Source organism: Volvox carteri (assembly GCF_000143455.1).
Source record: "Volvox carteri f. nagariensis unplaced genomic scaffold VOLCAscaffold_63, whole genome shotgun sequence".
NCBI classification, from domain to species: domain Eukaryota; kingdom Viridiplantae; phylum Chlorophyta; class Chlorophyceae; order Chlamydomonadales; family Volvocaceae; genus Volvox; species Volvox carteri.
The window spans coordinates 797,122-808,097 of record NW_003307606.1 but is presented as its reverse complement, the minus strand read 5'-3'; the positions used below and the strand labels follow the sequence as shown (position 1 = coordinate 808,097).

General features: G+C 53.6%; 1 protein-coding gene across 1 annotated transcript; it reads right to left on the bottom strand.

Annotated features, from left to right (window-relative positions):
- Nucleotides 1-5,726: 5,726 nt before the first annotated feature.
- On the bottom strand, nucleotides 5,727-6,044 carry myb14 (transcription factor Myb14; the record flags this gene model as incomplete). The annotated part of the gene is made up of 1 exon (XM_002956615.1): nucleotides 5,727-6,044. A coding segment is annotated over one exon (318 nt), but the record flags the coding sequence as incomplete, so codon positions are not given.
- Between the last annotated feature and the right edge of the window lie 4,932 nt (nucleotides 6,045-10,976).

The window sequence follows — 10,976 nt, the reverse complement described above, 5'->3', positions numbered from 1 at the left end:
TTCGCAGAGCAACATGGCCCGTTGGCCAGCCGAGAACAGCTCATCCGTGCAAGACGCAAAACCCGAGTCTGGTCCGAAGTGCAGCCCCAGATAACGGGCGCGTGTTTTCCAAGTGACCGGACGGAAGATCGGTAACCCCTCTTCAAGTGCGCGCATGGTGACCAGGTTGTATCCGCTGAGAGCATAGACCTGCCTTCTAACCTGACCATTGGGGTGAAAAAACAATAACTCACACTTTTGCACGTTGACAGTGAGACCGAAAGCCTCTGACCACTCCCGCAGTGCCCGTAATAAGCTCATCAACCGTCTCAAAGACATCGCGAAGAGGCTCAAGTCATCAGCATAGAGAGATAGGGGCACTCGACGTCCTTCAACGCTAGGGGTGTCATGGGCCGCCATGGCGTCAGGAAGTGCGACGTCTAGGGCATCGATGTAATCTGCAAAACCTTCGACAAAAAAACCGAAGAGCGTGGGGCTCATAGGGCAACCCTGCTTGACCCCTTGGGTGGAGGGAATCGCCTCTCCTTTTGCTCCATCAACCTGGACTCGCATTTCCACCCGATTGTAGCAGCGCTTAATGACATCTAACGCAGAGCCCGTGACTCCTCGTTCCTCAAGTCTAACCCAGAGCAGCTCTCGGTTAACCCGGTCAAAAGCTTTCTCAAAATCAATCTGGCAAACAAACAACGCTTGTCCGGGGACGTTAACAAAATCCTTACGGCATCGGTCTGTGAGGTGTCGCACCAAGAACAAATTCTGAGTGGTGCCGCGTCGTGGCCGAAAGCCACCCTGATAAGGGCTCCGCGCACCACAACATTCCCCCCAGGCTTTTAGCCTCCGGTCGAGCAATAACGCATAAAGCTTAGGCAAAGCCCCACCGACGGCAAGCCCCCGGTAGTTTTTTGGATCCATGACGTCGCCCTTCTTGTGGATGGGTGTGAGGGCGGATATCTCGAACTGCCTTGGGTAATCCCCAGTCGACCGGATATGTTCCAATAGACGCAGCAAATACGGTGCAAGCAACATCTCTTCCTTTTCGCCCACCTTTCTAGTGGCATACTTATAGCACTCAGCAGGGGCCCTTTCAAGTCCTGGGGATTTATTGTTGCCCAGCATTTTTAGTGCAGCAATGACCTCTGCCAAGGTAAACGGAGCACTGAGGGCCGCCGCAGCAGCTACTCTCTGATTTCGGGCTAAGCAGCTCTCACCAGCCCAGCCGCGCGGTATTGTAAGTGAGCACCCATTTACGAGGTTCATCATGTAATCCGCTCTAACCTCATTAAAAGCGTTGATCTCGTCGTTGTATAGTGCGTCAAAATAATCGCGCCAGCTGTTGACGTCACGTATTGGGCAATCAGGTGTCGCCCCCTGGTTAAGTTGCCGCCACAATGCACGCGGATTCCCTTTGCACTCCTCAAGAAACGAAGTAAAATGCGATACACGATGGGCAGCCAATCACTGCTGAACGCCTTGGAAGAGCTATCACTGCAGCCACGTGTCGGGTAGTTTTGTCAGGCTGCGCTTTTGTAAGCAATCCTCTGAACTTTGCAATAATCATAATCTAATTCCTTTGTGACGTGATTTTGTACTAGTCATAAACTCAGTGAATGATTAACTCACTCGAGACGCTGCTGCGGTAGCTGAGGGTGTCATAAAAAGCCGACCCGAGGAGTCATCAGTTGGCGCCGCCCCATACGCCAAGACCACCAAGTATGAAGGGCCAGCGGTGTAGTACCGGTGTGAGCGTGTCAGGTTTCTTTTTGGAAACAGTGAGTTAACATGTACGTATGGCCAATGTTTGTGATTGTTTCTCTCCCGATGTGTAGCAAACCCCCTGCCTGCCTGAGCGTAAAACCACAGGCCAGACAAAGAGGGACAGGGGCACACCCTGCTGCAGAGGACAAATGAAAACAAAGCCGCCATTAGACTTGTACTCCCAACAGTCTTCGCAATATTAATGTAATAATCTTTTCACAGATCGACGCCACGGACAAACTAGCGGCACGGCAAACGACGTCCGCCAGGCTTATTAGCTGCGTCTTCCGCAAACATTCGCCAGGACGCTGCGCTTATGCATGCGCATGTTTGTATAATTGGACGTTATGATTCATATGTACTACCCAGACGATCTCATTGCATGAACGACCTGCGAACGCACGTCCATGCTGTAGATATCCGGTGTTGTCGGTAGCCGACCCGAGGAGCCCAGCCGCCGCAAGCCGGTAGCGCCACCCCACAAGCGAGCCCAGCCCACTAAGGAAAGCACGTGCTGGAGCGGCGCCGCGGCCGCGCACGTCGGGTTTCGCGGGTTGCGGCTGTGGGGCCGGTGGCTGCTGTTGGCCAACTGAATACTTAGCGGGAAGGCCTGGAGTAAGGAGGCTGATGGCAGCTTGCCAAAGTGGGATTATAATGTTTCCTTGGTTGAAGTGACTGACAAAACCGGTCGAAGAAAAGGTTAAAGTTTTTCTCTCTGGAAGGACGGGGCGACGGCTATGTGCTTAGATGCTGTACGATGCGGCAGGTGATAAGGCCCCGATGATTTGGCAAGGTGGTTTGGAAGCTGACTATCACGACAGGCGCCTGTAAATGTTCGGAAAGCGCACAAGGATGTCCCACAAAGACACCGCACCCTGACCAAACCCAAACTCGGGGCGCCTCGCGACCACGCGATAGGTTGCCATTTGCCTGTGGGGCGTTGTTCATGTATGCGATAGCCATGATGATGGCAGTGGCAGCGGTGCCAGCAGGCAGGCATGAGCAGCGGGTGTTCGATTGCTCGTTGGCGTCCCGGAAATAAACTCTGCAGGGAGACTGAAGAGGAGGTACGTAGCAGCGGTTGCTATATGAACCTGCACCTGGCACAAGAAGAGCGTTTTTGATGCCGGGTCTGGGGTCCCTAGGCGCGTGGCTGCCTGATTTCCCGAGCGAGTCAAGTGCGCCATGGCAACACTTTTGGACGAACTGCTCATCTTCCCCGCATGAAGCACTCGCTTATGACCCCGCTTATGACGCCTACATCAGCGGACCAGTTCAGCGTTTGCGTAGATGACTTGCAAAGGAGAGCTGCCCGCAGATACGAGTGGAAGGAGGAGGGCGGTCTCGCCGGCGGGAGTGAGGTCGCAACGAACTGATGGAGGCGTGCTTGGAGCCAACAATGACGTTTCCTGTTTGGCCTGCAGTACACAATAAACGTTTTCTGTCTGTTAACATTCCAATTGTATGACAAGGCTTATAAGATTTGGATTTTCAAACAAGTAAATGGGAGTCAGTCAGGGACCAGCTGGCTGGCAAACAGAGAAAATATTATTTTAGCCTCCAGTGTCTCTTAGATGCTCCACGCGTCTGCCCAACGGCCCTTTTGCAGCAGCAAAGGCAGTGACACAACACGAATATGCTCATGTTTCACCAAATTAACTTTCCAGGTGACGCCAGAGGTCGCCCTGCCGCTGTCGACTCGCATTCGAACGGGGTCCTAAACAGGCAGTGCCGCTTATTTAACTGCCCACAAAGTCTCCGCGACCACATCCGCCTCAGCAAGGCGATCCTACGTAACCCCAGTTTCACCTTCACCTTCACTGTTTTACATGCTCTCTCCTTCATCGGTTCCTCGTGAGCGCCTACCGCCGCAGGCGATGCTGCAGCCGCAGCCTCTGTGTTGCGGGTTTATGTCAGTGGATATTATGTTTCTGCCGATTAAAGTGCCGGGTGTGGGTAACATCCCTCCAGGCTCGTAGGTAGCATTAGAAGGGCAACGAGCCTCAGCGAAATGCGTGGCAAGGCGACGCTCGGCGCTACTAGCTGCGGGTGCTAACGGTCGCAGTCACGTGGCCTCCTTTACTATTTCTCTGCCGACGGCAGTGACCGCAAATTCATCGTCCCCTGTCGCGGCTACCATGTCAGTAGCGGCGACATACATTACCATGGCAAGGGCCGTCGAAACCGTCAACCGTCGCAATCTCTTCATCTCTTATCATTTCACCATCCAACCTCTCCATGCCATTTTCCTCCATACTGCTTTTCGCTTCACGCGCGGCGGTCCTCCACAGCCTTTTCACAGCCTTCTCGGAGTAGCGTATATCCGTACGGTGCTCTCCGCCGGGGTCATCACTACCTACAGCTTTTTGCCGCAATTCTTAAGTGAGGCGTGGGCGTCCCGCACTGAGCATCAACCTTGTAGGAGCACATATACATCGCTTGTATGTGGCGAGGTGTTATTACAGACCGAAAGGATCGACCAGTCGACCGGCCAACTGACCCCCACTGCTAGGCGCGTAAACTTCTCTCTCATGCCCGGAGCCTCAATCCGCACAACCTCCATCCATCCATCCATACAAACATACGCCATCAATAAGGTGTACGAGTTCTAGAACAGAACGAATCCCTCTACAGAAGAAGACCATCGTCGTATGGAATCCTGTTTGGGGCCTTTGACCGAGGCCTCCCTGCGTAACCGTCCGGATCCCCATTGCCCCATTATCGGTCGATCATGATTAACGACACAAGAAGCCTAGGATGTCGGAATCGGTGGTGGCAAAATAAAGCTGATATGAGGCGAAACCCTAATATCAACGAGACGCATAAATGGCAAAACGCCGAGACGTAGATACAACTATAAGTAGATGAAACCCGGGTGAGAGCCCAAAAAGATGCACGGTGTCTCCATCACGCACTACCGACCAAAAGGCGATTTAGAACAAAACGCTCTGGGAACAACGAGAACTGCCGCGCCCGGCGGCGCAAACGTCACCCGCCGCCCCAGCGGCTCATCCGACCTCCCCTCCAGGCTGCGGTGAGGACTTAACGACGAACGTCACAACGGTGCCTGCGCTCCTACGGAGAAGACTGTACACGGCTTAGCCGGCAAGGTGCACATGCCAGTGTCACATGCGCCCACCTTGGCTGTTTGCACTCTAGGTCCTTCCAGGCTCAACGTGGCCCCCGCTTAAACAGAGCACGTACAGTTTTGCGAACTGCCTTGCTGATTTCCATCAATGCCCATCCCGCCACTAAACCTTGGCGCGCTTTGGGGGGTTTCCGCCTTCGTCCCTGTCCGCGTACCCCCTCTTCCTCTTCCCCAGACTGCACAGGTAGCGCGACAGAGTCCCAGCAGGGTCCTTGCTCCAGGAGGCTCGCTCTAGGAGAATCGCTCCGGATGGCTTGCTCTGGACGGCTCGATCCCGAAGGGTGGCCCACTGCTTCTGTGGTTCGCATGTGTGAAATAGGATAAAAGTGGCATTTGAGGCATTGGTCAGCAAATGCCACATGTGACACATTTCAACGGCACTGCGGAATTTGTGAACAAACGTCGAACGGGTCGCAAAACCCGGCGCGTTCACTGCACGTCGTCCGAATCAAGAGCACACGATGGGTCTGCGGGCCGGGCAGGAAGTATTGCAGTATTATCACGACGGCATATCATCAGGACTCTGTTAGGAAGGCCGACACGCTGCCAGTCAGCAGGCAGGACTAGCACGAGTTGTTTGGATTTGGACTTCCAGATAGATTTTTGGAGGCTGCGGTGACGTGCAACCATGCCCAACAGTACTATGGTGAACGGTACATCGTTCATCACCATGCCGCCAGAACGAAGCAACGGCACTTGGCCTTCCACAATCTTCTACTTAACGACTATTAAAAACAGCAGGACATGTGGAAATGACCCATGTCCATGGCTGTTACGCTGCGCGCAAGGTTTTTCCTAAGCAAGTGGGGGCGCTATCGTGCAGTTAAGTAACATTAGCGTATTTGTTTTCAGAGTGCAGCTTACCACATCGTCCCACCTTCACTGCGTTAGGGCTGCGGCCCAGAAGGCAGCCCGCAATCAAGCGCCACTCGGGCCCGACCTCTTCATAGGCCTTAACCAGCTTGGCCTCCTCGGCATCAGTAAAGGGACCATTCACCAATGCAGGATCAAGATAGTTATCCCACCGGTCACGGCAATCTTCTTTCCGACGGCCTGTCGTCTCGGGCCAACCCATTTGCTCGTTTAGATGGCTGGCAATCCTGCCCCAGCTACCCACGCCGTATCTCTCCACGAGCCTGAAAGGACCGTAAAGGCTAGGTTGAGGTCATGACATGCATTAACTGAGAAAATTAGGTCTCCTCGGCCCCTTCCAAGGTTAAAAGCTCGGGGACCGGGATGCATGGCCTAAGATGTGACCCTTGCAGCACGAGGTTAACTTCGCGAATAAGTATTCTAGGCAGATAATTTATATATGTTTTATTATGATGTTTAATTTACGTGCTCGTGGACAACGACATACGCTACTTGCTCAAAGCATGGAAACGAGCCATGGCACGCGAGGGCAAAGCCATCCATGAAAAGTGCACATGTCCGCACCGTATGAGATAAGTGTCTTCCTTATCAGTCCAGCCGAGTGATCCACCATCAATGCGGTCTGCAAGTGGAAGAACCGGGGTCAGAGTCCAGGCACGAACGGAACAAGGTCCTGCGTCCCCGACCTGAAAGACTTTCCCAATACATAGATGCAGTAAGGTATTAATCACCTGTTTTCCTTGCGTTAGGTTGCCAAGATGAATTGCAGCGTTTTGGCATCTCTGAAATGTTTCCACCAGGCCCTCACGCGCTGCTGTAGCGGATCATTATCTAAATACCACTTATGTACTAATCGTCCAAAATTACAGTTACTACGAACGCTCAGCACAACAAATTTTATCCTTGTCCAAGGTGGTCCGAGACTGTCATGCAGCGCGCAGTACGGAAGCGAGGACTGCACAAGAGAACATCCACAAGCGCGTCAGGCTCAAGAATGAAAAACCTTAAAGCAACCTGTCTAAAATTCCTAGAATTTGAAACGGGACAGCCTCGGTGTGTTACGCCAGACGTAGTCGAGGCACGACTACCAGTGCGCTACTCCGACCGGGCTAAGCTTGCTTTCAAAAAGGCTTCATTTCTGTACATGTGTGATTGTTTGTCTGTGATGGACTTTTGTGCTGAGGTAAACGACCCTTGTTCCGCAGTAACCAACAGCTTAAAAGTCTGCACACCATAGGTGCTCGCAAATTTGTTATTGCCCTCCTGTGACATAGATCTTACTGCTCAGAAAGGCTAATTCTACTCACCATTCGACGCCGCGGACAAGCTGCTGCTGCTGCTGCTGCTGCTGTCACGTACTGGTAGGTCCAGATATGCCCGCCCCAGTCTTTCCAAGCATGCATGGGTCTCACCTTCAGGTAAAATTTATGCTGATTTGCCATATCTATCCAATTAAATGCGCTGAAATTTGTGAAATGGCGACGGGAAGCTACTGCTGCAGCCGAGGCTGTCAGAAGAGCGTCAAAAAAGTTGCGGGGGAGTAAGGAGCTTCTTCCGGCGAGTAGTGCCGCCCAACAAGCCAAGCCCCAAAACGAAGACAAGCCACACGCGTTAACCTGCGGGGCAGGGATTTCGCCTGCCGGGCCGGCTGCTGTTGCAGCTCAGGCCAACGCGGCTGCTACCTTACGTATCAGGAGGAAGTTAGGTGCTCTGCGAAAAGGCGGTGTTGACCGGCCCTGCACGCCCCCATCCCAGGCATAAAGGCTACCGGGTCTTCTAGGGCGTCGCGCTGCCTAAACACGAGGAGCCACGTGGCATACCTTATCGCACGCCATGCAGCTTTGCGGGGACCTGGGCTCGTTAATTGCCTTGACCGCTGAGCAGGTTGCCAGGAGAGAAGTAGGCAGGTCGCGGCGAGCTTCTGTTTCCTTCCGTACAGGACCAGTCAGGAGGGGTCAGGACCCGCGGCTGCGGCTGTGCTAGAAACTGTAGGGTGCGGAGCTGCATTCAGCACAGACAGATAAGAGCCCCCAGCGGAAGGCTAGGCGACTTGAAAGTAGATAGGTGCTGGGCATGGCGTAAACGAGAGGTTAGAGGCTGTCAACGAAGATAAAGACACGGGACCCTGCTGACAAACAACCCGGGCTCGGGTCAGATGCGAGTTGGCCAGGGCGTGACGTTTGTTGCTGGTTTGTTCGCCAAAGATCACGCCCGACGATGGCCACGACGATGGCCATGACGATGGCGGCGGTGCCAGCGCGCAACGGCCATAGGATGGGAGGTCGCAGGGAAGGTAACAGGTGGCGGAAAGAGTGTTGTTCTTGGCGGCTCGATGCATGCGTAATGATGCTCGTTCCTTCTTCCGGCAGGCGGCTCGTGAAAAAGCAGTAGCAGCAACTGGCTTTGGTGGCGAACCCTGATAAGAAGATTATTTCCGAAGCAAGCGACGAGGCCTATATTGAACACGTCCCCTTGGTTAGGCTGCGTCACGTCCCTGGCGACTTAAGCAGGTCTACTTACACCGCGCGGGACGGAGCTACACACCAACCTATCACTCGTTGAGCGGACTTGAAAGCATTGTAACTGTAAGGGTTCTGTCTGTAATTTGTAAACAAGAGACAATCGGTGATCCGTGTCTAATTTAGTGTGTCTAATAAACTATCTTCCTCATCTTTCTGTCCTTTAAGCTTCCCAGCTGTCGCGGCTCTCTAGTTCGGAGGTACATACTGGAAGCAACTGCAACACGCATCAGCAGGCTATTAACCGGCTGATTCCGTTCCCACCCTTTTCACGTGTGCAGGTGCACTTTCTATGCTGGTTACTTCTCCACCTGAATTCAGCAACGCCGGTTCGCGTATAAACCTTGCCAGTCATTTTTGCAGGAAGAGGCCGATATGCGCCTACGGATCTATTGCATGAGAAAATTGCACCTCCTTCCTTTCCTGTTCGCGCTTTTGTGCTTATGATCACGTATGTGCGCGTAGATGAATCCATCCTGCAGGCGCCTCCTGTGGCATCGGTGGTTGGCCTCAGCGACGGCAACGGCGACTGGGCCGGTGACGGCAACTCAGTGGCGGCGGTGCTGGCGGTGCTGGCGGCGGCAACCTAACGGTGATGGTGGGGGCTGCGGCATAGTCGACGGCAACCAGCAGTACTGGTGACGACGGTAGCGGCTGCGGCATGGCGGCTGTGGCATGGCGGCTGCGGCATGGCGGCTGCGGCATGGCGGCTGCGGCATATTTACCATTTAATTCGCGGTCGTTTGTACACATGCAAGCGGCTGGTGGCGCAGCCAGCGCAGTTTGGCGGGTGCGCGCTCCGAAAACATGGGTGCCTGGCTGCTAGGAAAATTGGGATGGATGACGGCTGGCAGGGAGGTAACGCCCGGGCCGGCATGCCGCATGTGAGCGCGTGTTCAGAATGTGTGTGTGTGTGTTACATGGTTGGGGGTGCGTGACCCCATACCTGTAAGACTACCCATACGAGCCGAAGGCCCAAGGGCAATACTACAACGCCTAAAAGCCACGGAGAAAAGGAAAAAAAACACCGCACATCAGCCCAGACTAGCGTCCAAAGGGGGTAATTGAGTTTCGGTGAGCCCACATACGTTTCAATATCCTCGCCAGGCGTGCGGGTTCCCATTGCATGGCCTCCAACATACTCTGTTGATGATCGAATCCCTCTTCAGCACGAATATCATTATAGGCTGGGCATTCCAATAACACGTGTTTTTCATCCTCAATTCGGCTATTAGGACCACAACAGTGGCAAAACCGCTGCCCCCTGGGAACATGGTACTTGCCCCTTCGTGCTCTGTTCGCCTCCAAAGCCCAGCAACATAAACGAAACTGCATTAGCTTACGATGTGCTAAACGAGGAATGAAAACCTTAGCATGTGTTGGCCACATGACGGCTGCGGCTCCCGAAAAGGGCAGCCCCATCCAGTGCTTATACTTCGCCATTTGCACTCCCGGTTGCTTCCCATCTGATGGGTACTCCTCTGGCAAGACAGTCAGACGCGTATGGTCCCAGCCGCTCATCAAACGCTCTCTTAGTGCCGTTATTATCGCTCCTTCTGGTAGAGGTCTACTCAACAACCAGTCAACACGCTCCTTTACCCCCACGACTTCTTGCGGTATTCCGCTCCAAATGTTGCACTCCAAGAAGGAAAACAGTCGTAACATTGAGATTCCCCAACCCTCCCATTCCGGGTTGGTCAGGGCATCGGTTATCTCCTGCCGTAAAACTGCATGAGCGATGGATCCCACTTGCTTTTGAAGGCGGTTCCAGAAACGGAGAATCTGCTTCACCATGTAATATTGTAAGGGGAGTTCAGCCAGCTCCGCGTACAACAGCCTGTGGGATGGCCGTGCGGTCCCCACTACCTGCCTCATAAATAAAATCTGCAGCTGGACTGCACTATCCTTCAAACAGGCTTCGAACATGCCCTCCGCAAGGTTGGCTTTATCCCGCCGCCTTCCCGCCCTGTCCACGACCTCTGCCAGCGCAAAAGGGCCCCACGCCTGGCAGCCATACAACAGAATTGCTCGGACTTGGGTTGCAAAACACCGCATTCGCACATCGGGGGCAAACAGCTTCATTTTGTCCAGCTTTGCGCTTAAGGAAAACATAGCGGACCGACCTGTATCACACAACTGCTGACGGCACGCACTAAAAGGCCGTTCTGGCCCATATACCAAGCCCAGATAGCGAGCGCTATCTTTGGCAGGTACTACCTGGCCTGATAGCCGTAACTGCTGACATCTCCCGCTAAGTTCCGACTGCTGGGTGCCGTCACATGCAAAAACAAGCCTTTCACACTTTGAGACATTTGGTCGCATCCCAAAAGCTTCACAAAACAAGTCCACAAGATGTAGCAACTCAGACATTCGCTCTACGTTCAGAATGTGACTGTGCTTTTGCATGCGATCAGCACATATGACTGGCTGCCTTGTATGGAGAACACGGGGAGAGCCCACCCGCCTTTTGTGCATGCGACCTGGTCACGAATGGATGCTCGTGTGGGCGATGATGTGCCCGGGGTTAGTTTCTTCCTTGAGTGTGTTACATGGCCGTGGGGGTGCATATCCCGTACCTGCAAACCGCCCAATACGAGTTGAGGGCTCAAGGGCTGCCAGATGGCCTATAAGCACCATCCTACTTCGCATTCCAGACTAAGCAAGTGATGCGGAAGACTAAC